The following is a 26,415-nucleotide window of genomic DNA, read 5'->3' as shown; positions in this document are numbered from 1 at the left end:
GTACCCAAGGTTGTGGCAGTCAATTTAAAAACGTGAGTAGTATCCAGGCATTATTACGCAACACAACCATAAACAAAACCATTAAAACCTTACTTATATGAGTGATACTACAGCATGGTACAGTACCTCATTCCTCATGAGTAAAACTGAATGCTAAACAATTTTTTTTCCCCTAATAAATGATGATGTGTAGGTTGTTTATACTTGAGTCTTTAAGCCCTAGAAAGAATTGCTTCATCTCTAGAGAAGGAATATTAGTCAAAGAGCTACGGTTCACAGCAGTTTGGCTGCCAGTATATTCCATTTCTAATGACTTCTGTTCTTCCTTATCAGCCTAGCATAGCCAGAACCACTCACTTGTTATTTACAGAGCACAGTTTGGATTGCATCAAAGAGAGCTTCCACTCATCAAGCTGTTTCCTGGTATTAATTTAGCTCTTCCTCCCTACATCTGTAGCTAAAGCCAGTCTCTGTAGTGCTTAAACTGAAGTCTGAAAATAAGTCAAATATCTTTGAGACTCGGTGAAAAATTTGTATTTGGGTTTTGGTTTTGTTTTTGTTTTTTTAAAACATGAGACTTACCTGAAGGGCAATACAAGGGATACTTGGAGACTTCTGGTAACTAATGATTCCCAAAGCATTGAGTCTGAATAGCAATGCTGTACACCAGTAGCAAGTTCAGTTTCAAGGTGGGTGGCTTGGTATAAACAATATTTGCGAAGGGACAGTGTTCTGCCTACCTGTGTTCAAGGCTGAGCAGGTCTAAGAGCTGTTTTGGCTGGAATGTGGTTTCAGCAGTCTCTCAGTCTAGTCCAACTGTTCTGCTTTGGCTGGATTCATGCACTCACTGATGGCTTCTAAGTCACTTTTATCCAGATAATAAGAGGCTGTGAACAGGAATCATTGACTCAGTGGATGCTCAAGGCTCTCAAATGCTGAAATACAGACAGCTAGAAGCTAGACCTCACACAACTTTTCCAAAGTTCCCAGCTCTTGGGGAGCAATTTCACAAGTCTTAGGTTAATCTGTGACTATCCTACCCCTGATGAAGGCATGACCCTCTCCTCACTTCACCTGCAACTTTGCCAGCTCTGCATGGCCAGACTGCACCATAAGTAGTATCAATTTACTAATTAAGGTGAACAGCAAAGAGAGAAAGAAAAAACAAAAAACAAAACAAACCAGCCTGCAACTGACTTTTCACATGACAAAAAGCATAGCTGATAGCCCTCTTGGGTGTCCTGTGTACGTGTATTTGCAACAGTACATGTTAGGTCCCATTTGTAAGTTTTCAGCTGTGTTAGCCAGACAACAAGCGTTATGCAACTAAGATACTATGCATTCTTGCATGAAAACTGCATTTATATAATAGTATTAGACTGATGGGAATTTAATGGGGAATTTAATGAGATTAGAAGGTGATTGCTGTAACTCTTGTAGCTTTGTCTAAGAAGTTAATATTTATTATCTGTGATTAAACCTGTGCATTGCTTTTCTTAAATGCTTCTATTTTGTTTCTGTTTCTAAGATTAATGGAAACTCTCTTCCTAGATAATCCTTTTGTAGCTCTCTGTGTTGGTCTTATAGCTATCTGTTTTTTAATCCTAACCAAAAATTTACACTTCAGCTTAACTTCAAAGTGCCTGTAAAAGTATTAGTGAGTAAAACATGTCCTTTGAAAATGATGATCAATTATATTATTCAACAAAGTGTACAGGCTACTGAAGTAAATAGCCTGTTTAGAATTTTTTACCTTGCTGATTTCATTATTTGTAATTTTTATAGAAGCATGGCAAAAGATGTACAGTTTATTGCCATAGCCATCATTCTGTGAAAAAGAGGAACAAAAATAATTTCATTTTTTGCATCAGAACACCTCTTTTATGACTTGAAGTGACTATCAAGAAAAAAAAAAAAAAAAAAGCAGTCCCATGTGAATAAGTCTCTGTTTTTCATAAAGCTATTTTAAAATAAGAGTATTTTTAAAGAAAGGGACTATCCGCTATCACACAGATGTTGAAAAATATTTCTACCATTCAATTTTACTCAGCCTTTGTCTGATACAAATAACCCCAAGTTCTCACAGCAGTTCAAGTAATAAAAGAAAAATTTACCAGTATGTGTTGCAAGTTATTCTCCAGTCAATGTATCTGTGGATAACTAGAGTAACAGTGTCCACTGCTGGCAAATCAGATAACTGCACTGCACATTAAACCAACATTCTGTTGAAAGGTTTTGATGAGTTAACTTTTGACTGTGAGATATTTAATAATTTAAGCTTGTAGAACTGTGTTAAAAATCAGGTCACTATGTCAGGAGTATTCATGCTATTATTGCTAATAATAAATGGTAGTATTTGAACTAATAGCCAGGACTATCAGAACAGTAATATGAGCAGGTATTGCAGTATTTTTTCAGGACTCGAAAGTAATTATAGTATTCATTACATTCTAACTGTCACATCTTCAAAATAAAGAAAAATGTAGAAAAAGTCTATGAACTTTGTCTTGGTTTTCTAATCTATGCAAGTAGAAGTTCTTAATTTTTTTTTTTTTTTTTAGGCCAAAGCATTTGTTGCTTGCTTTGCTAGATTTTTTTTAACATATAAATGAAGCATAGAATAAATTAATGTTTCTATTGGGGAGGAAATAAAATGGAAATATGCAGCTTGATATAGCAGTTGCCACTGGTAATGATGAAACTAGAGATGAAGTAGACTGTCAAAAGAGAAGAGGAATAAAAACCTAGTATCTAAAAAGTTAATCAATGTTTTTCTGGTGGGTTTTGTTTTTGGGTGGGGTGGGTTATTTTGTTTTTTTTGTTTTTTTTGGGGGGGTGGCTCTTTGTTTTGATTTTTTTTTTGCATTTGTTGCAAAGAAAATAGTGAAAGAAAGATTTAGAAGAAAAGGAGAAAAAAGGAAAAGACACTTCCTGTCCTAATGCAAACTGGATTATCATGTTTTATTATCTAGATTAAGTAAAAAGAAGCTAAAGCACACTTGTTTTTTTCCAGATGTTTATATCTGTCGTAAATTTTCTCCATTCAATAGAAGTAGTAGGCAATCCACTGGATTTTCTGTTTGATTGGAAAGAGGGAAACACCTCATGTGGCTTTTTTCAGAGATCATTAGTTGTTTCTGAACCTCAAATGAAGGGACATTCCTGTATGAAGAGATCTCAGAGGAGATCAAGGCTTACCCTATGGATGAATGAGTCATTAGCTAGCATTGTCCTATATCTACTTTTTCTCCCTTCAGAGATTTACCTTTCCCTGGTGAGCAGTACCCAGAAAAAGTAAAGAACAGGATTTTAGGTTTCAGGGCTTTTTTCTTTTTTTCCTTACAAATGTCTTCAAAATAACATCAGATGGATTGCAAAACAAAGTTATTTGAAAACAGCAGAATTGTAAACAAAGACAGATGACTATTGAGAAGTTTGCTTGCCAAATTAATTATGCTGCCAAATTTTAGGTTAGATGATAGCAGACTACCTTTTTCTAAATTATTTGCTAGGGAGTGCCTTTTATGCTTTCTTCCACCACAAAACGGTATTGTGGACATGTGTGTGTGTGTGTGCATGCAAGTGCGCAGGCAGTCATGTTCCAGTCCTTCCTGTCACTGGTGAAAATCACTTTCTATACTTACAGGATTATAGAATGTATTTTGAAGGGAATCATCCTCCTGCTTCTCAAGCTAGTAATTTACGTATGTCTCTGCTCATCCTGTCTTCTCTGTTCAGCATTTTATTGTAATGGATATAACGTGCTTTTTCTACAGGGTTTATGTGAGATGACAAAATCCAACACCTCCCTTGTTAAAGTCCAGAAATATAACACATTTTTTCTCACATTTTCATATGTTTTCATATCTGTTCTGAGGAAAGCAAGAGGCCCTTATATAAAGATTTAAAATTAATATTTTGGGGGACTTCAGAAAAAGTCAATAAGCTTGGCCTATATAGTTTTACTTGTGTAAGACATTAAATATTGTGATGTAATGTTAAAGTCTACGAAAGGAACAATCCCCTATGTGTATGCTGCTAAATATTCCCTAAATCACTGTTATCCACAGATCTGAGGGCTTTTCTCCTTACACTTAAGAAATTTTCATATTGATGGCTACTTTTCTATAAGCCATGTTTTATTCTAGAACGTGTGCAGCAAAAATCAATTTGTGTTTAGGATAATATTTGTGATGTTTCCAATGAGGAGACTGCAAGTGAGTTCACTGCAACCTCCATAACTATTTTTCTGTTCTGGGAGTAGGAAGCCCTACTACTATACCAAGCAGGTGTAACAGCTGACATGTTATCATGCTCTGCCAACTGCACTGACCCCAGAGGAAGGTCACTGCAGAAAGCAAATTTTTCAGGAATGGCGTTCCTTTTGTTGCTGCAGAACAAAATTCAGCAGACTCACGTTACAGGGATTTTCAGTTACTTGGGAGAATAATAGGGAAGTCTGTTGCATGTTTCCGAAGACGGGAAAAACAGAAAAGACCTGCTGTGGCTAGATAAGCAATTGCAACAGATGTTGTTTTAAGCTGTGCATATTAATGAAAAAGCTCTCCTTGCTGTTTTTAGGTCTCTAAATCTTAAACTGCTCTGTGCATCTGTGTGGACTAGAGACTGGGGGGGACGGGGGTGTGTGTTTTTCTTTGATAACAGTCGTGGTTCTGGCTTGTGTCACTAGAGCCTTGTCTGAAGCACTCTGGTGGCACATCTGCTATTAGCTTCAGTGGGAACAAAATACATGGCTATGTATTTCTCTCACTGGTAATTAAGAATCTCTCTTCAAGGTGATTATTTGATTTTTAAAGTTAAAATCATACATGTGTATGTCTCTGCTGAATCCACGATGTATTTCATTTTTAATTACTTTTATGGATTTGTCCCTGAAAGTGATCTTGATACTTCTTAGGTTTTTTTCATTGTTGCTAACTGTTGTTTGAAAGAGACTTGGGAGTTAAGTTTGGGCCTAGGTGAGCTGTCCTGGAGAGCCTCATATGATGTGTGTGCTCTTCAGATTCTCCTGTCAATTCAGCTGATTTTTTTTGTTCAGCTGGTCTCAAAAGGAGTATCAGAAGCAGAGGACGACAGAATGAAAACTAAGAAGAGTCATGAAAGATATCACAGGAGGTGTGTTAAAAGTTAGGAGATGTAATTATGTGTCTTATGTTTCTGAAATATTGATTGTTAAAAATAGCATGAGAATCTCCACACACTTTCCTTTTCCCTGTTGAAGAATGAAGAGTTAGCCAATAAAACTGAAAATTAAACTTGAAGCAATTAAAACAGGGATTTTCCTTGACACAGCATTCATTATTCATGAGACTTGTTACAGCAGTATAACCACTGCAATTTAGCATTGGAAGGCAAGAAGAAAAGCAAAGCCAAAAAAAATCAAAAGCAAATCCAAGCAATTTAAGAACTATGTAATTTTTAAATAAGACAATATCTATTTGGTTCTGTCCTATTGCTCATCTACAAGGCAATTTAATTCAGTTCCCTGAATGAAGCTGAATCCTTACTAGTGCAGAGGTACTCAGTCCTTCCAGTTGCCGACATATTCCAGATAATGTGTAAAAGATGTCACCAGTCAATGTAGAACAAATACTGCACTAACACATTGGCTCTGAGTGGGCATAGACATTTATACTTCCTTAGATTTTATGTCTAGTAATGGTGACGTTGATAGTTCTCTGCATAACTAGTAACCTGAGGTAGGACTTCCTTGCATGGCAGATTAATTTATTCTTACATATATTCTAATTACGTTTTAATAGTTCTTCTTACGACTCAGATACATGAAGTTTAGCAGGACCAAAACCTGTGAAGCTAAAATACGTGCAGTTCTTCAAACAACATACTGGAAACTTACTTTAATCTTATTTAAAGGGATTCACCTTAACACAATACACTCAAGGAGCCAAAGTCATACCTATTAAAATATACTGAATACATAGAAGGTCTAAGTAGTCAACAGTTTCAGTAGGTATGACTTTGCCTCCTTGAGTGCATTGTGAATGTTGAGACTGAAAGCTGAGTGCTTTTGATGGAGAAAGTGTGAAAGTATAGATACCCAAATTCTGTCAACTATATTAGTATGTTTAACAAATTTTGTTCCTAATGCTCATCAAAGTTTAATCAACCAGCATCAAGTGTTCAGGGTGGTAAGGATTTTAAATTACAGTGCTTCACAGTGCATTGTCTTCTGAGAAGTTAACAACTTATAAGGAGAATTATATCCGTAACAACATAGGATAACATGTAAAACTGACCTAACTTAAAAAAGCTCCTTGCATAACCATACTACTCTTACAATAAGCACAGAATGCACATAAACTATATGGAAAAGAATTTCTCACCCATGTTTTAGTATGTTCATACTCGTATGAAAAAAAATGACCTTTTATGTTCACGTGTTTTTCTAGCTTATTTTTTTTTAACTCTGAACCCTTACCAACCTGCAGAGTAAGCCATAGATTATATTTCTCTCATCTCCTTCAAGTTGTAAAGTTATAGCTCTTTGTGTCCCAAGAAAATTAAATAGAGAACTGCAAGTTACTATTATTTCTTACCAACAACATCCCCCCGCCATATGTACAAACTGTGTGCCTTGCACAAGTATTAGTTTGTAGTTATATGAATAACCATTTTTGAGGCAGTTTTGTGGGAGTGGAGGTGTCTGAGTACATAAATTGAATTCAGACACTTGAATTACGGTCCTCCAAATTACCAGCAACCTTCAATAAATTTTTGATCAGTACCAACAGATGTTCAGAACCACAACCTTAGCTGACAAAAGCCCTTTGGTAATCAGTCTGATGTCTTATCAAAAGCACCAGAATGTTGATTAAATGTATCCATCAGAATTTATAAACAAGTATTTTTTCACTGCTGAGACATCTCTGCTTAGAATGACATTAAATGCTCCCAGTGGCCCAGATGTACTCTTAAGCATACCTTGCAACTGTTATGCCTAAATTGGTACTTTTACTCCTAGAATAGCCTTTGAAGTTTGAATGGAGTTTTAAGGAGTAAGGTATTAACTTTGTTTGCAACTATAGCACACATCTTCCTGGGATATTTGTCTTAGGGTTTGATCTGATTTGGTTTTAATATAAAGAATAGGTTCAAGATATCTGGGAGGAGAAAATGTGGGTGGAGTGTGTGTATGTGTGTACCTGTAGAAAGACATTTTTATGTCTTATGAAATTGTTGATGAAGTTTGTAGGGTTTTCATATCTGTGCTGACCAAAAATGACTCTGTAGCTTGTAACTCTTTCCAACCTAATGCAAAACATACAAGTGGGAGAAAAAAAATATTAAAATACACAAATAATAATGAAAACAAACCCCAAACACAATAAAACAAGCCAGCAAACACAATTCTTTAAACCATAAGGATTACATTTCTGATTCTGTAAACTTTGTAGCCTATAGATCTAAGTTAGGCTAGAATATAAAGCATAAAATCTCATTTTTCATCATGGAAGCCCTTATAAAAGTATTTTATGTGTCACTATTACATGTATATACACAAATATTAGCAGTGTACATTTTAATATTGACCTTTGATGTTTGAAAATACCACACTGCAATTTACATTTTAAATTAGATGAAACAGAATGTGGCTTGTCCCCAGTAATACAGAAAAAAAATAAATTTAGGATAATAAGGTTTGATACCCTAGTATACAATAAAGCATTTTATGCACACTTTATATCTGTTGAGTGTTTTCCTCCAAAATTAATTCAAGCAAGTAATTTTAAATATTCTGAAATGCTTTTGGTTTAGAAAACTCCTGAATAATAATAATAATAATAAATTAGCAGTTAGAAATGAACAGATGGGAAAACAGAAAGTATTGAAAATCACTTCTCCCCCTCTTTTGCTTTTAATCGTTTGTTTTCATATCCTGAGTTTTGTTACTCAGAAATAAAATTCTGTCATACTGTTCCAAAAGTTAAAGCTAAGATATTTCCATTTGTCCTGAATGTATAAACTCATGCAGTCACTAGTCTTTAAGGTAGCCGATATATTCATACTTGTACAAACCATCTGTTAGCAGAACCTTCACTTTGACTGGAACTGCACACATTTTATCACAGGTTAAGACAGCAGATGGCTCTCTTGAGTTTTCTTTGCAAAACCTCGAACTGTAAACAACTGCTCTGCATTTCTGAGATGCAAGGAGAAAGCTATTGTTTTTGATCTCTGGAGTAAGAATCACATTTTCTCTTGTCTATAGGCATCCTGCCCATTTTCACCTTCATTCTTTCCTTTCTTTACTATCACCCTGAGAATCATAATATTGAGGAATGTCAATGCACTTTGGCAAAGGCCCAGTATTTGAAGGAAACTAAGGAAAGGGAACAATAGTAGTAGATAGTATATAGTGCATAGCATGATTGGATAATATAAAGAGGCCCTTCCAGTGAAAGGAAATGTGGAACCTACATCTTTGTGGAGAGTTTCTTGTGCAAAAGTTAGGGCTGTAGGTATTCCTCTCCTAAATTCCCTTAAAAATTAAAGACAGTGGAGGATTGGCCTTTATTTCACTCTACTCCCTCTCATTCATTCCTTTGTTTGGAGATAGGTTGAGTAGGAGCCATTGGGCTGTGTCCTGTCACCTCTTCCTCTAGTGGCAGGGGAGGTCCCAGAGCCACATTTATCCAGCCTCTGCTCAGCTGTCCATCGGGCATGAACAGCCAGTACTGGGACAAGGACCAGGGACAGGACCAGGGATGGGGTTGGGGGACCCACTGGGACAGCATTTGGAGAAGGGCTTCTGTCTTGAGGACACTTAAAGAAGGCAACACCATGTCTTGTCTGCTGTTGGGAAGTAAGGAAAAGAAGCAGTATGCAAAACTGTAACAGTGTAATGTAAATAAGAAAACCCACCTCACTGTCTAATTACATTAGTTAAGGTAATTGTTACTGTTGTAAGGGAATTGCTGCTCTGTAAAAATCACCAGATAGAAAATCCAATGGGTTTTAGCTGAATCTCTTTAGAGACACTCTTAAATAGAATTAAAATGTATTATCCAGATCCGATTGTGCATGTTCTGCTCCTAGTTGGTCTAGCATTAATACAAAATCCCTGTATAAGGGAGTTCCCACCATACACTTTTGCCCTCCTTATAAAAATAGCCGTTTATAGATTAAAGGATTTAGGGAAATAAAGGTCAGTACTGGAGATGCTGAAGCCTCTGCTGAAACAAGAACTTACACTTTCCTAGGAGTTTCTGCATTGCAAAGCAGTGAATTATGCTGGATAGATATTTACACTTCAAAGTCTGTTTTCTCTAAAGAACCATCTAATAAGAAATTAGAGTATTCTTAAAACATTATTAAAGTTAGATATTTATTACATGATATTTCCCTGTGTGAGCATCTGTCCTTCCTTATAGGATAACCCTGCATTTTTTTTTTCTGTGTAGCTGCTGGCTTCCTTTTTCTACTTGCCTCTGATTAGTTGCAACTTCAGGAAGTTTAACCATTGCCCTGGCAGAAAGTAAATCCAGAAAACATTGACCCCTTGTTTGAAAAGGGAGAAGACCCAACAGAAAAGATGAATGGAAAGAGATGGAATATCATATTTTATATGGTATTTATTATCTGCAGCATATTGCGGACTCCTTGGGGGCAGAGACTTCTTGGGGCAGAGACCCCTTAGGCATTCTGTGTCTAGCGAGCTTGGCTGGGGCTTAGTCAAATGCTCCAAAGCCCCATGCAACTAGCCTTGAACACTTCCAGGGGTGGAGCATTCCCAGATTCTCCGGGTAACCTGTTCCTGTGCCTCACCACCCTCACAGTAAAGTGTTGGTGATAGATAAATCTATCTACTGCGGCTGTTTGTGGGTGCCCTTTTGGTAGTGGAATTCTTTTGGTGGTTCTGAAACCTCGGAAACCAGTTAGCATTCCGAGGTAAAAGTGTACTGGTGCAATAACCTTCTCTTCCGAAAGATCGCGTCTTGGTTTGGGTGGAAAGTACCCTCCGCCTCGTACGTGTGAGTGCTCCTCAGGGCTCTTAACACCTCCGCATGCAGCAGGAACCCCTCTCCCGCCGGACTACACCTCCATGCCCCGACCGGTACCGAGGCGTGGGGCGAGGAGGGGCAGACGGGCGGGTTCCCCATCGCCCTCCCTCTTCTGCCCCACAGCTTCCCCGGTCGGGAACGGGGACAGGTTCCGGCATCACCGCAGGCTCGGCGGCAAAGGCGGCAGGGAGCTGGTGCGAAGAAGCATGGCCGGGGAGGGCCGTGAGCCGCGGGGCGGGAGCCCAGTACGAATCAATCCCGAAAGCTGAGAGAGCGCAGAGGCAGCTTTCGGCGGATCCGCCGGGAACCCGCTCCTTCCCACCAGAGAACCGCTTCAGCAGCACCTCTTTCCTCCGCCCCTCGCCCCCCTTTGCTTTATTCTCCTGCCTGTCCCCCGTCCCTCCTCCACCCCTGGCACCCTCGCCGCCCCTCGCCTTGGGGAGGACAAAATAAGCTCCAGCGGTGCGTGCATCTCTGTGTGTGTGCGTGCGTGTGTAGGGGAGGCTGGAGCGGGGTGGGACTGAAGAGCCGTGATTACAGCTCTCCCCGGAGAAGAAGATTGCTCTCTCCAGATGCTGATTTCTGAAGCACTTGGCAATCATCAGGCGGGAGCCTGGAACAGGCGGCGGTAGCCGCCCCGGCCGCGGCGATGGCAGCGCCAGGCGAGCAGGCGGCGGCGCGGGGCTGAGGGGCAATCCCGGGAGGCGACGCTGCCGGTCGGGCTCGACCCGACCCGCCCTGACCGGGCGCGGCTCTGCCCCGAGTCCCGCTCGTCCCGCTTTGCTCGGCGCCACCAGCCAGCCCGCGGACACCCGCCACCCAAGCAGGTGGTCCTGCGCCGGGACACGGCGGGAGCGGCGGCGGGGCACCCATGCGGTGACCCGCGTTGGCGGCGGCAGCTCCTGCGGGCCGCAGGGCGGGAGTGACCCGCTGTAGCCGCGCCTCGGCCCGGAGAAGGCTCCCGCTCGCCCGCGCCCCCGGGGATGGGTCCCCGCCGGGGCTGAGCCCCGCCGCCGCCCTCCCCGCTGCCCGTGGGCGAGCCGGCGAGCAGCCATGGCAGCGGCCATCGCCAGCGGCTTGATCCGGCAGAAGCGGCAGGCGAGGGAGCAGCACTGGGACCGGCCCTCGGCCAGCAGGAGGCGGAATAGCCCTAGCAAGAACCGCGGGCTCTGCAATGGCAACCTGGTGGACATTTTCTCCAAGGTCCGCATCTTCGGGCTCAAGAAGCGGCGGTTGCGGCGCCAAGGTGCGTCCCTGTGGCCGGGCCCGCCCGCGGGGTCCGGGGGAGGCGGGCGGGAGAGGGCAACCTGTGGCGAGAAACTTCCCGGGCCGGGCGCCGCCGCGGCGGGAGGCGGTAACCGCTGCTCCTGCCGGCGGGCGGCTCGCGGTCCCTGCCGGCGGGCGAAGGGCTCTGGGGGCACGGCCGTCGGTCGGGACCGCCCGCCTGCCTGGTGACTGGGCTGCCGCCCCGCCCTGGGGCTTGGGTGGTGATCGCGGCAGGCGGGCGCCGGGGTAGAGAGACCGCCGGGTCAGGCAGCCGGCGTGGCGGGAGCTCTGCCCATGTGTCCCCGTCTCGCCAGTGTTTCTGTTTAAAGGACAAAGAGCTCACAGTGTGGAAGGGTTTTTAAGTGCTCGGCGCCTGGGGACTGTGGCTTGCCCGCTTCTCTTTAGCAGGTGCAGCCTGGCCATGGTGCAGGGTCCCGGTGACTCCCTAGTCACCGGCACAGCCGGCAGCAGTAGGAGAGCTGCTTGTCATCCCTGTGAATGCCCAGGTCAAGGCCCTCTTCATAAACACCCACAAGTTTAGCAGGCAGTTCTTTGGTGTAGATGGCTGGTAGTCATCGGAGATGGCTTAAACTAGTACCATGGTGACAGCATTTTATCCAGCACTTTGTATTAGAACCCTAGAAATAAAAGGAGTTAAATGATACTGCAGTGACTTCTCTATTTTTATTTTCTTTTTATTTTGTGGTAGTGAACTCGATATTTAACAGCGTTCAGAAATATTGGTGACTTACCTTGTACTCATCCTCAGAAAACAAGTAGTTTTGGAACAAAGGGATTGTATGATGAAGAGTGAAATAGTTAAGTATCACTCAAAACCTGGCTAATACCTACAAGTCAGTGGTGAAGTACAAGCAACCCTGTTACACTGAAGAATGCCACCATGTGTTGTAGTTTGGTATGTATACTATAGCTACTCTCCAGGTTTGGTCAGAAGATAATTTTAAGAAGCATAATCAGTGATCTGTCCTGATTAATCCTGCTTTTTGCCATGCTTTACACTTGAAATAGCATAAATGACAAATTCCATGCAATTTTATTTTTACATGACTTTATTGCTGTAAGGATTGTTTCTTGTAACTCCTAGTGCAAGCCAAATCTTGCCATTCTTAGGTAGTACTGTGGTATAGGGAAGACGAGTGAGAAAATATCAGTGGCAAAAACCTATGGTGGCTTCTTTTTAGTCTGCATGTGTGCTCAAACAGGTAATAGAGTACTTGGTTTATGATAGTGAATTTACACGTGATACTTATTCGTGAAAACTAGTTGAGGGGGATTTGCTAACTGAACAATTGTTCTCGACCACCTGTGCAGCCTTATTTGGGGAAAAACTCTGTATTTGACTATATAATGGTTTGAGGAGGAGAAGACTGTCTCACAGGACCAAAATGCCAAACATTTTCTTAGGTAGGAAGAGGCTTTAAAGAGACTCATGAACTCAGCCTTCCTCATTCATTCATTTTTCGTAAAGTACTTTGTGACATTCTTGAATAAGAAAACTAGATTAAAATATATCTCAGCTGTTAACCCATACCACTGCTACACGTGATTTCAGTAAGAATAATCAGGAAAAGGGCTATTTACTTGTACAGTCTGCAGCACTAGACCCCCCAAGTTTGTTATTTGAAGAATCCTTCAAATGGAGACATTGTGATAATTTATCCATTGATTTACATTAAGGTCTCAGAATTATGCTCATCCGTAAGAATTCCTGCTGAAAGAAAAATCCATTGTATCTTTTGCTGCGTATATTCCTGATGAGTAAAGTGGTACATAAACTACCTGTGGATTCAAAGTTGCATGCTATTTAGGAGGGAAAAACAAAGAAACAAGCAGAAGTCATTACATAAAGGACTTATGCGGAATAATTTAGAGTGAATGATTATTTGGAAAAAAACCCTCATTTTATAAGGCTGGTTGCTTTAAAAGTGCCTTATATGAGTTACAGAATGAACATTTATGAATCTTTTTATTTTTCTGAAACTGAGTTAAATCAACACTGAATTCTTCACTGAAATCATACTGTAAAACCCATTAAAATAAGCCTTTGCCAAGCAAAATAGGATGCATTTCAAAACATCTGCTGTCAGAAAGGTGCTATGGGATTTTGACAAATAAACCTTGTGTAAATGATATAGTGTCATGAGAGCATTGTGAAAAATGAGCTAATCGAGATCTGACAAACCATCCGTAGCATTCTTGTATAATTCAATAGAAGAGTAGAAGTATATGTAAAATATTTGTTATGTACAGCAATAAAAGCTAGACTGTATTTCTTATTAAATAAAAAAGTGTTTTACTTTGTTCTTACATAGGAAAAATAAGTGTCTTAATGTCTTTGAAATAGTGAAGCAGCAAAAACTAATGATACTGCTTTTTAAATGAAAATCACTTACTCTTGCACATACATGTGTACATTAATGAGATAGATATACACAGTCTATGAACAGTTACCAACATGTTAGCAAACTTCTAAAAATATTTTTCATTTTTAAACTCTTAAAAATGCCTGTTAGTACTGTTCACATTCAGTGTGATTTATTTGTGAAAAAATGAAATTACAAGGAATAACGTGCTAAAGTCATATGTATCCTCAACTGAATACAAAAGCTTTCTGTCATTGTGACTAATTTTTTGTTCATGGTCCTTCCTTTAGGGGCATACTAAAATATCAGTAGTACTGTGTTTTGGGAGACTTAACATTTTGAAAGGGTAGCATTAAAGATACATCCATGAGCTCACTCAGGGTAAAGGGTAGTATTTGTCATTGCTTATGTATTGGTTCAATGGCAGATAGAATAGTAGTTTTAAACAGTTTTTCTAAAACTTTGGTTAAAGAATCAGATTGTCAGAGTGATTTCTGTGGGAGACTTATCTGATTTGCTATTGGGTGAATGAAACCATTTTCATTTACTGGGCAGCTCTGATTTGTATTGTTTAGTATTTTGATACTTCAAATTTCTTTCATCTTTATTTTATTCTACCTGTCGTCTGATAAAGAAATAACTGTCATTAATTTCCAGCTAGCCATAAAGCCAAGATCTTTCCTGACACTGATGCCAGACATCAATTAATTATGAATCATCCTCTCCTGGCTTAGAGGTTGTTCAGTTATAATGGTTTAATTTATGTTAATATAATCACAAATGGGAGAATTGACAGATGAGATTTTGAGTCTTCATGTGAAATAACCTTATATAACCCAGGGCCACCCCGTAAAAAGAAGAAAATAAATGTCAGTTCTTCTCATCATGCAACTACACTGAGCAGAGATTAAAACATATGCTTATCACTAGTGCATATTCAAACTTCTTAGCCTGTATTTTCCTCTACATACCTAGCTTCTTTGCTAATGTGAAAAATCATCATTTGGTTAATTAGGTCCCTTGGGAGTGTTCTACTGGAAAATACTCAACATTTAAATGTATTAAAAACCAAGTGTGATGTTTACCGTTTCTGTGTGCTAATACCACATTAAGACTTCTAAATTTATACATAAGAGTGTATGAATTTTGGAATGACTTGGCCTCTGATTTTGTACATTAATATTTATGAGAAAGAGAAGACCTAGGGAGTATGTTCAGAAAATGCACTGATTAGATTTTTTTACATCTACGAAGGTAATTTAATTCTCCAAAGAAAGCATTTTTGGAAAACTCCTCAGTTTATTGGCTAATGTTTTGTGGCAGACATGGGAGTGGCCCATAATCTCAGATGTAAGATAATTCTGTGCCTTAAGTAGTTTTTAGTTCCCCTACTTGTGGAATGGTCTAAGTGGAACTGAAATGGAGATCTGTGCACACGGGTGTACATGCCTCATTTCCTGAAGCCTAAGAAACTGCATTGAATCCCAGTCAGTTAGCTCCAGTCTTGAATGATCTGGCTTGTTCAGAGTTTCAGTGGACCCAAACCCATAGCTGTGCTTTTTTCCTTTGTGACTGTCCTCAGAATTAATTCTTCTTAGCAGCTCACTAAAGCCCACAGCTTTTGCATTGCCCAGGTGTAAGACCATCTTCTATTTTTCTGGACGTTGAACTGGAGTTGCTTATTCTCCATTACTTGTCTTCAGATAAAATTGTTTAACCCACAACCTTTTTGGAACTATAAACCCAGTCTTAACAGTGCATACAGGAAATGTTAATCTTTCAAAATTTTTCCTTCATTGCTGCTAATCTGTTCAAAGGACTGCATGATCATCACAAATAGAAAATGTGTAAATATGCTGTATCTTATATAAAACATTCTAAGCATATTGAAAAATTATTTTTGAACATATGGTTTTCTAGATTCAGTGTCAAGTTTTCTTTCCCATGCATTCACTATTTCATATAGACCCTGTGCTTGCTGAAGGGAAGCTTTAAAAAGAAATGTAATAATGGATGGAATATAATTCTCTGAACTGGTCTTAGTGGCTCTAAAAGTAATAAAGTAGATGGTTTTGAGAGGAAATGGGGAAAAAATAACTTTAAAACAGTAACATAATTTTGGGACTATTGATTTTTAGAAATATCTCAAGCAGGGGTGATAAAATAGTGGGCATTTAATGTATACGTAGTGCTATACCAACGTTATTTCAGAATATCTTCTATTTTAATCTAAAGTGAGCAGAAAAACTTAACTACAGCCGTTGTATACCTTAAAATATTGTGCTAAAAGTAGAAATCAGAGATCAGATAACTTCAGAGAGCAGTAGGTATTTTAACTTGTACTTTCTAAATATTCTATATTTGGTACTAGTTGCAAGTTAAAATTTCTTTGAAATTTCTCAAAGGCTTAACAGCTGTCTTGGCTGGAATTCCTTGCTTGTTTTGTCTACCAAGTAGTGTGTTGTTCAGGGTTTTTGGTGAATTCTTTCTTCCTGATAAGCAGCGGTTTACATTTATTTACCTCAGGAAGTTTGCATATCTGGAAGATATGTGAAATTGAAGGAACCCAAATTTCATTTTTCCTATATAGAATCATTGAATCAACTAGATTGGAAAAGACATTTAAGATCATCAAGGCCAACCTTTACTCCAGGACTGCCAAGTCCAGCAGTAAACCGTGTCACTGAGGGCCTCATCTACATGGTTTTTGAACACTTCCAGGGATGGTGATTCTACCACTGCCCTGGGCAGCCTGTTCCAGTGCCTCTCTGTGAGTAATTTTTTCTAATATCAAATGTAAACCTGCCCTGGTGCAGCTTGAGGATATTACCTCCTGACCTATACCACTTGTTAACTGGGAGAAGGGACTTGACACCCAACTCACTGCAGCCTCCTTTCAGGTAGTTGTAGAAAGTGATAATGTCCCCCCTGAGCCTTCTCTGCTCCAGACTAAACAACCCCAGTTCCCTCAGCCATTCCTCATCACACTTGCGCGCCAGACTGTTCACCAGCTCCCAGCTCACTGGACCCATGCCAGCACCTCAATACCTCTCTTGTAGTGAGGGGCCCAGAACCGAACACATTATTTGAGGTGCAGTCTCACCAGTGCCGAGTACAGGGTGAAGATCATTTCCATAGTCCTGCTGGCTACTCTGATACAAGCCAGGATGCTGTTGGCCTTCTTGGGTGCCTGTTCGGTAGCCATCAGTCAGCACCCCCAGGTCCTTTTCTGCCAAGCAGCTTTCCAGCCACTCTGTCCCAAGCATGTATTGTTGCATGGGGTTGTTGCGGCTCAAATGCAGGTTGCAGCACTTTGCCTTGTTCAATCTTGTACCGCTGGCCACAGCCCATCGATCCAGTCTGTCCAGATCCCTCTGCAGAGCCTTCCTATCCTTCAGCAGATCAACACTCCACCCAACTTGGTGGTGTCTGCAAATTCATTGAAGGTGCAGCTAATGCCCTCATCCAGATCATCGATAAAGAGATTAAAAAACTCTGACCCTAATACCGAGACATGAGGGCTATGCAAACATAGCTTTACACTGTCTTCACTAGGTAATTGGTGATCTAACTCATTAGCAAATTAACTCTTAAGTCTCAAGTGATCTTATTGGATCCCCAAAGTTCAGGCAGATTCTGTCCACATATAATGATATTTTTTGTAAGGTGTATCAGTTATTGTATCTATTAAACGTATTGTAGAACTAAATTATTTGGTTAATAGAGATATTAAGGGAGATTACAGTTGGCTTCTGATTCATGGTGATGTAGCAATAGAAATGTTATAGGCAAGCTCAAGTTTTTATGCTGCATTTAAAGACAGAATTCTGTCTTTTAATAATATATAATCTTTTAATAGATGTAATTTTTTTAGGGTATTTCAGGCTGTTACTTTGAATTAAACTAAAATGAGTGCTTAAAATAATGAATTTTGAAGTCAGTAGCTTATAAGGAGCAGTAATTAATTTTAATATGGAGCTAACACTCAAAAAGTTTCTTACAGAAAAATTTGCTGTTAAAATCTTTTGATTTAGAATGTAAGCATAATGTAGAAATTTAAAGATACGCAACTGTGGATACCCATTTTTCAGAATGAGTAAGTGGAGGCCTGTCTTGCGTGGTCATATGTAAGTTCCTTTCTACCTCAGGCAAATATTAGTGATAGGAAGATAAACCCCAATGGCATGTACTCTTACTGTGCTATCAGTTTTTTCTGAAACCCCTTGAAACTGGTACATTTTTGTTCCTAAGAGTTAGTGCTAATTGAGATCCTATGTTCTGCCATACACTGAATGGTGTGAAAAGAGAATGAATATATGATACTACATTCTATGGTAGAGAAAGATGAGAAAATTAGTAAAGCTCTGAATGTCTTTATTATGATCTAAAATTAGCAACCTGCTCTAATTGCATTGGAGACTATAACATTTCTGTACATTAGGGGTTTAGTTTTTCATTTCGATTAGATAAATCAGATAACTTGATGAGCTTAAGTTTAGATCTTCCACTATATTTTCCTGTGAGCCTGAGAATGAGAGAATACACCCTTTCCTGCTGCAAAGAAAGAAACTTGCTGCTTTTGGTGCCATGATATAGGAAGATATAACTACATCAAGTTAGAGATGGGCAAGAGTCGAGTCCAGGATTCTCAGGTTCTGATTCTATGTTACAAACTATACATGATTTCAGTATCTCCAGAAATAGGTGACATTACTTAAATCTACATTTCTTTAAATAAGTATATTCCTGAAGAAGATGGAGAGTTCTGGTGTTTCAAAGAAAAGCTAATATAAGATTGAAAGAAGTAAATGGCAAAATGTTAATATAAAATTTAAATAGATGAACTATGTTGAAAAAACTTACAGAAACCTTTGTTTCCTCAAGGTTTTCAGGATCCCAGTTTGCAATTTTGTAAAATGGCGAGAAAAAGCTAATAAACATGATATCGGTTGGTCAGTAAGATTTTCATAAGCGAAGCTAGAGAATGCTGACTGAAATAGGAATGTGAAGTATATCTTTTCTCTAGGATATAAAGTATAATCTCTAAGATGTAACTAAACAATTTTATTAAATCTGTGGTCTTGATTCAAATCGCTTGCCCAGGTATAGAACTTTTGAAAGGCACTGGAGTTCCTGTGCTATAAAACTGCTGAAAATTGAACCAAGATTGAACTGCTGATTGACAGTAATCAGTGTAAATGGATGATGGAACTCAGGATTTATTTAAAATACAAAATCAAGCATTTTATTTCATGTCAGAATAATACAGTATTATGAAATACAAGCACACAGTATTTTTCTCTCTGTAGAAATATTTTTTTAAAGGCAAAAATAAGAATTGCTTCTTAATTATCATTTCCATTGCAAAGCCTGCACTTTCTGCTTTATTTTGCAAATTCCAAGATGTATCCCATATGTTGAGTGCAGGTGTTGCTGCTCCTGCTTTGCTACTCTGAATTCTGGCCCCATAAAGCATCTAGTTCCAGTGCTGGGTTGGGTTTTGTTCTAAAGTAAGAAAAAAAAAGTCAAAAGAGAGAAATTAAGGAGTAATTTTTTACGTTAGTCTCCATTTATTTAATGTTTCATTATACAGATAAACTTGAGTGGAATTTTATGTCCTAATCAAAAGACATTTTTCCAGCCTCAAGGCATTTTTGTTACTGAATTTCAGTATCACTCAGCAACAACAGGTATGTCAAGCTTAAGAAAAGGTCAGCAGGTTTCTTTACATTAGAGATTCTTGTGGAACTGTGAGCCTAGAGGTGGGAGCTACTAGCAGTGTCTCCCTTAATGCAGGTATTTCTGGTTTGGTTTTGATGAGAATCTTTACTCTCTGAGAGACTGTTTTCCTTACTTACTGTATAAAACTAGAGCAATGGAAGTTGTTTTTTTACTAAAATTACTATGCTTTTACTGTAGTACTCTGTAGTGTGAAAGAAGGCTGTCTTTGAAAGGTAGCTATTTATTTAAGCCTTCTGTGATTCTAAGTGCTAAATTTATAGTTTACATAAACCTACCTGTATGAAAACATTACGTATCTGTGACATACAGATCATGTTAGTGCTCTTGTATAAAAATGTATATTCTCTAATGAAACAGTGAGTACTTCTCCAACAAGAAGTCTATTTCAGTAAATACTTATATTTTCTTTCCAAATGTGTAACAGTTTTCATACAGCAGACTTCATTTTTGTGGGTAGAACAAGGTGTGTGAAGTTTATTGGTAATTCAGAAAGAGTAGTCTGTTTGTTAGAGTGTAAATAAAATAGGTATTTTATTTTTTTTTTTAATTTATTTGGGGTTTAATCCGTGATTATTCCTTCTCCATTTTGTTTTTAAGAAGTCTTATAGCAAATTGGTACGTTCATAAATTTGATGAAGTAATGTTTTTCTCCAGCTACACTTCCTTGTAACCTAGACTCTCTAGTTCATGGACTGTAGTTCCTAACTGATCCAGAATCTTACACCACTTACTGAACGTTCAGTTGTTCACACACTTGCTGCTTTATGCATTGTGAATATTCCAGTTTAAACAGATGCTCCTCTCATTTTCATCTGTGTAGTTTATGTATAACTGAGACTTGAATTCCTCTACGTTAATTAGTGGTTTGTATCTCTTCATATGAAATTCTGATGAGTTGAAAAATTTGGTACTGTAATCTGTATACCAGTGACTATGAAATAAATGTACTCTTAAACTTCATTGCTCTATTTTCCTCCTTCACTTTTCTTGCTGTGTAATCAGAACAGTTCCTTCTTTGTTATCAGAACAGACACATATGAAATGTGTAATATTTTGTTCCAAACAGCATTTTAAACTGTGTTATTTACGCCAACAAAACCAAGATTCTATCAACTATGGAATCTCTTTCTATGACACTGGAAAGAAGCTTGCATGGAAGGAATGGCTTTGCTAAAGCTTTTTGAATTTTAACAAGGCTCCACTTGTGTCCACCTCCAGCCTTGTACCTAGGTGTATTACTTTGTCATCATTCCTGAAGACTGCACAAACTTGCCCTTAAGCAAACAGAGGTATGGGTACGGGATGAAGACCTAAGTATGGTTGTCTATTCCTTTTCTTGTGTAGGAGCACACAAAAAATTAATAATGAATTAGTTCCTTTTCATTGTTTTGTCAATTACCTTAGATCACGGCTGTGCCAAGAAGTAGGACTAATTGTAAAATACCACAGGATACTTTAGAAATTTTTTTTAGTAGAAAATTATTCCTGGGGTTAAAAAGTTGAGAGACTGATCCCTGCTGATGCAGGTAGTCTGTAAACTATGACATGTAAACCTTTGTTGTTTTTAGCAAATATTATTTAACTTATTTTGTGTATGTTTTAAGGACTTAAAAATATATATGTTCTTCCTAAGGAACTCATTAGAAAATTATTAATAGTGAATATACCTCATCACCTTTTTTCTCACTACAGAGCAAGCTATTTTCTCATCTGAAGGGCTTTTTCTTGGTATTCAAGTTTTGTGCTTAGAACAAACTCCAAGCAGTCTGGTGCACAGATTATTTAAACCTTTTTCAATAAATACTAAAAAATTAAGACCATAGTCTTAACTTCCATACTAGCATAGTTTTGGCTTCTTTAAATAAAGATCTAAACTCTGTGAACCTTTTTTACCCTTTGTTTTAACTTTTTTTTTTTTTCCCCTCTGAAGATGGTTTTATGCAGAGATTAGTTTATGGCTGAACTCTTCCAGGCATTAGATTTGTAAATCCCATTTCATTATTGCTTCCCGTTATATTTTAGTCTTCTGGCAAAGTAAAAATAATTGTCATTCTAGTTCTTGTGACCATAGACTTTTGCTAAATCAAGTGAGATACTTGCTCCAGGTTTTGTTTTTTTTTTGGGGGGGTGGTTTTTTTTTGTTTGTTTGTTTATTTTTTTGGCAATATCTAAGAAAGATAAAACATTTTGAATTCCAGCAGTAAAGCAGTTTGTGTACAATTGAGAAATTTAGCATTTTGTAGATGTAAATTTATTCATTAAATTCTGTTGTCTAAGTAAATAGCTTGTATGTGCTAAACAGCTATGAGGTTGTGATGTTACTACCCCAAAACCACATCTTTTGATGTAGTGCCCATGATTGTGGAAATCTTTGTGAAATTTATATCTAATGCTCTATATAAAAAGTATTCTGTTGTGAGTTCAGTATAAAATGAGCAAATGAGTTATGCATGTAAATAAGTCAAAACGAGTAGGTGGTTGATGTTTACCTAAATTACGGCATTTAGAAAACCCTGAACATTACTAGGAAGCAGCCATCTTTCTTGGGAAACAGTGAATATGACTGTAGACAATTAACTCCAAATTACACAGAAAGAAAGAAAACCAAAGTCGTTCCCATTAGCCATGCTGTGTATTTCTCTCCTTATTATCAACACTCTCAGACATTTTTTTTTGTCTCAAAAGTGTGTCTCCATTGACAAGAGAGAAACAAAGACCCATCAGGTTTTCCATACAGTTAAAAGCTGCTAAAATCAGTGTAAGTTAAGCCTGAATAATCTGGTTGTAGTTAAACTAAGGTGTGAGTATACATTTGTGTCTTGGTTTTGTGATGACAAAGTGGCTAGATCAAGCCAATAACCATCTGAGGGCAGTTTATCATACTCAGTGCAATTTAATCAATCAATCACCCTTGGTTTTTTGTTGCAAATGTAATGGTTGAAATGAATGGGTGGGTTTTATGTTGCAAATGCAATAGTTGAAATAAACCAGTGGCATAAGCAAATATTTCTGTTAAATTACTGGTGTAGCTTTCTAGGTCATTGGGTGTCAGTGGGCAGGTCGTATTCAAAGTTTGTTACGGATAATGTAGTCAAAAATTCAGGATCTGAATTACTAAAACTCTCCACTTGCAGCACTCCAATAATAGCAGCTAAAAACCTCGTGGTTTAAGCAGCCGAAGTGGAACAAGTGTGAGGAACATAGTGAATCTTACCTTAAAAAATGCTTATGCTTATTGGTTCTTCACTGTAATTTTGTCAGCTTGTTACCAGCTTCACACAGGATTGGTATTTTGGTTTTAGCAGTTGGCATTTGTTTTAAATATAGGGAGGGATGTGAGGAAAATAAGCCTGTTTTCTACTTTTTGCCAATGAGTGTTTAGGTATAAGTAGTATAAGGGTGGAGTATTAAGTAGTTAAGCAGGGAATGCATTGCAATGCATTGCTGGAAAATTGCTGATGCTTTTATTCCAGAAGCTTTAACTGCAAATTTTGCATAAACTTTAAGAAATTAAGTCATGTAAAGGTGTGGAGAGCATAAGGTGAATATACCTGAGCAACCTGACTAGAAACATAAGTACTTCTAGATTAAATGGACTTGTAAAGGCAGTGTACTTTCAAACTTTTTAATTATTTCTCTCCTGATACTAGTATCTATCTAGGACGTAATTGGGGTTGTTTGGAGCAGTATCTTTGAATTTAGGCTTCTTACTTATATAACTAGTGTGGTTAACGTCAGTTCCTAATTACAGTAGGGAAACCAGCCGCATTTGGAGCCTGAAGCAGTAAAAAGGTCTCCCTTCTTTTTAGGTATTTTTGTTGCTGCTAATCGTATTAAGGATGACACAGATTACTACAGACCAGACCTGACTTGGGAACTGTCTTTAATATTAGCTAATTATTTTTAGTCTGTTTACTCTGTTTATAAGAGATGCAGCTAGTTTTTAATTGTGTAATAGTTTATATGTATAATAGTGTTCCAGTTGGTTTCCAGGTAGCTGCGTGCATAGGAACAATTTGGGTGTATGCACTTATTTTCCAGAGCAGTTCAAATGTGACACTGGAGGACTAATGGCACAACTCTTATTATGAGTCCAATAGATTGTGGCATAACGAGTTCTTTCTAGGGATATGTCATAGCTCTGTAGGAGGTGAAAAAAATGTTTCTTCACTTCTGCCGTAGTATTGACAATGTCTCACACAGTGGCTCTAATATGTTGACAGCTCTGTGAGTCCTGAATGCCTCCATTCGGTTATTGGGTTGAGTTTTTATTCCTGTGAAGGTTTTGTTTGGTTGTTGGTTGTTTTTTTTTTTTAGTAAGTAACAAGAAAATGGCACAATTTTGGATTCTACCGTCTACTGCCATGGAAACAGAAAAGTGTTGTTAGTGGACAACTGTTGAAATGCCAGGTTTTTTTGTTGTTGTTGTTGTTTTTGGTTTTGTGTGCCTTGTTTTCAGAGAACATTTTCATGATAAATTGGACCTTGGTCTTTCTGCATGCTGTATATAATTAGGCTTCCCACATGAGTTTGTAGCTAGTTGCATTTATTTTCTCTTTGTAGGGAGACACTGGATCAGTGGTTTTTTTTAAATGATTGTGAGGCAATTGATCAGTGAGCTAATTCTGAATATTGTTAGTTTGTCTGTTTACTTTCTGTTATCTAAGCTTCTATTTCAGGGGAAGATGAGAAAATTGAATAGATTTTCTTTGTTGGGGTCATTCAGACGCTGTCTTTGGAGCAAGATAGACATTTTCTTATTTGCATTCCCACAGGGGAAAGAGAAATATGAATTTCTATAGCACTGAAAGTGCTTTGCTACCACCTTTTCCTGTAAACCTCAGCAGAGATGCTTTTGAAAGGGAACAGCATTGTTTTCCAACCATCCCAACATGTAGTTTCTCAGTCTTGTTATTCAGAGTCACAGGGATTTATGCTGTCACCCTTCTGCACTGTGAATGTAAGGCTGAAGTCAGTCATTACAGTAAAATCAATTAGCACAGTATCTCACTGCTTTCTCCAGTGGAAGCAGTGAAACAGATAGTGTAGTGCTTTATATGCCACTTGGGTAACTACGTGTTGCCCAAGCAAATTAAATTAGAAAAAAAAATAAATTCCCACTAAATCTCCAGTAGAAGGGCAAGAAGAAGTTGTTTTGACTATCTGAGAAACAAGATGCAGCTACAGATACATAGCACATGTAGGTCAGCTATAATTTTAGATATTAAGGTTGTTCTGGATATTTATGTGACTCCTATGGCAAGTATGTGCAGTGGTGCTGGTGCTTCCATGAGCACCTGGACTTTTGAAGAAAAAGATAGGACTCTCTGATATAGGCAAGGTCGTAGTTATCCTTGCCTGTGCTGTAACAAAGCTTAGATGGCTGGCAGGCATGTTGTCTTAGGCCCACACCAGGAGACCATCCAAACCACCAAAATAGAGCAGAAGTGGTCTGCTTTGTAAGCATCTCCTAACAGAAAGACATAGCAGTGCATTGGAAACTGCTCTGGCTGCTTGAGAGCTTCAGCTTGGAAATCAGAGTAGCAGTAATGCCAACAACTTATTAAACAAAGCTGTTGAGAAAATGACTGTACTGTCATCTGGGAAAACAAACCGACATTTAGGTTTGTGGAGTTTTTCACTGCAAAGTGTGCTGTATTTTCTCTTTTGTCAGAACAGCATTTCCAGTCAAATCCTGTTTTGGCAGACACACCCTCACTAGGCAGTATTGTACTGGGGAGAACCCCAACAAACAAGTAAGCTATACATATTTTGTTCTGTCAAAAAAAAATAAACCAACAAACTATGGTAGGTATACAAAGTACTATAACATTAATTATTCAGACTTTAACTTTTTTGTTGGCTCTGGAATGCCTCATATCTGCCATGGTTCTGCAGTTTCATGTATTAAAACACAACCAAAGGGGATAACAGTCGGCTCGTGACAACCAGCTACCTGACACCAATTATGTAATTTCCATCAGTGGAGTGGAGTGGAGCTGGTGGCAAAGTCAGGCTTTGCCATAGGTGGAGAGATATTTAAAGATGAACAAAATAGAAATGCAGCAAAACAGCTCTGAACTTCAGGTCTATCCCTGTATCCCCAGTGTACTTCAGTGATTTATTTTTTTACAGATTTCTGCTACAAAGACACATTAGTTTCAGTTCTCTAAAGGGATAATAAAATACAGTCAGTTGGTTGGCCACAGGAAAAATATTTATAACAAATGTAAGTAATCTTGTGGATATGAGGTTTCATAGTTCAGAGTTTTGAAACAAGAACAGAAATATTTTCAGCTGCAATTAATGACAGAGGTAATTTTGTTTTTCTGAAAAATAAAACCGTCTCTGCAAATACTTGTCTTTCTGTATGTTAAAGTTGAATCAAAAATCCTCGGTCTTTATGTTCACTTTGAATATAAGGAAAGATAACTATGGACTCATTAAACTGCAATGGCCTATTAGGAAAAAATGCTGGAAGGTTTCATTTGAATGGAAGCTTAAAAATTAGTGGTGCTCAAGCTAGTATTTTCCTCATAAAGAATCAGAATTGATTTAAAATATAACTAAAATCATGCTGTTGGTGGAACTTCTATTGGATGCTTACTAAAATGAGTTATGTTTGGCATCCAGACAAATTTGTGGATTGCCAAATTTCTGGACCATTGCATTGGTCTTCTAGCTTATGTTCTTAGAGGAGCTGCACTATCAAATATTAGCGAATATACCAAGCGTCAGGTATGGAGACACAGCAACATGCTAGGTTTAACATCAAGAGCTGTGTAGGTTAGAAGGTTTCAGTCATCCTTATAAGGAAGCAGAGATGAGTTTGGTACAGCAAAATGAGTGAAGAGTATGTTTTAAGAAATTAAATAGGATTTCCTTTCAGCAGCTCTACTAAACATAAATTTCATAAGGGCTTGTGTCACTTTGTGTTTGCACATAATGACACAGAGATGGTGACAGCCGTAAGTAGGCTT

At 38.4% G+C, this 26,415-nt stretch overlaps 1 protein-coding gene across 8 annotated transcripts in view; it reads left to right on the top strand.

The window, feature by feature from the left end:
* FGF14 (fibroblast growth factor 14) overlaps positions 1-26,415 on the top strand; it is a 399,242-nt gene that overhangs the window by 248,850 nt on the left and 123,977 nt on the right. Inside the window, exon 1 of one of the 8 annotated variants that reach the window (XM_062624694.1) lies at positions 10,507-11,289. The exons of 6 other annotated variants lie outside the window; for them this stretch is intronic. In XM_062624694.1, the coding sequence (XP_062480678.1) occupies positions 11,097-11,289 (193 nt within the window). In that variant the 5' untranslated portion in view covers positions 10,507-11,096. Of the gene's footprint in view, positions 1-10,506; positions 11,290-26,415 lie in introns of those variants that run through there. One more of the 8 variants, XM_062624692.1, reaches the window with a different exon arrangement.

The sequence above is a fragment of the Pezoporus occidentalis genome, unplaced genomic scaffold (genome assembly GCF_034315485.1).
Source record: "Pezoporus occidentalis ecotype Australia unplaced genomic scaffold, CSIRO_AGI_Poc_V1 ctg27, whole genome shotgun sequence".
Lineage (NCBI taxonomy): Eukaryota > Metazoa > Chordata > Aves > Psittaciformes > Psittacidae > Pezoporus > Pezoporus occidentalis.
The sequence above is the reverse complement of the archived record's forward strand: the minus strand, read 5'-3'. Positions and strand labels throughout refer to the sequence as shown.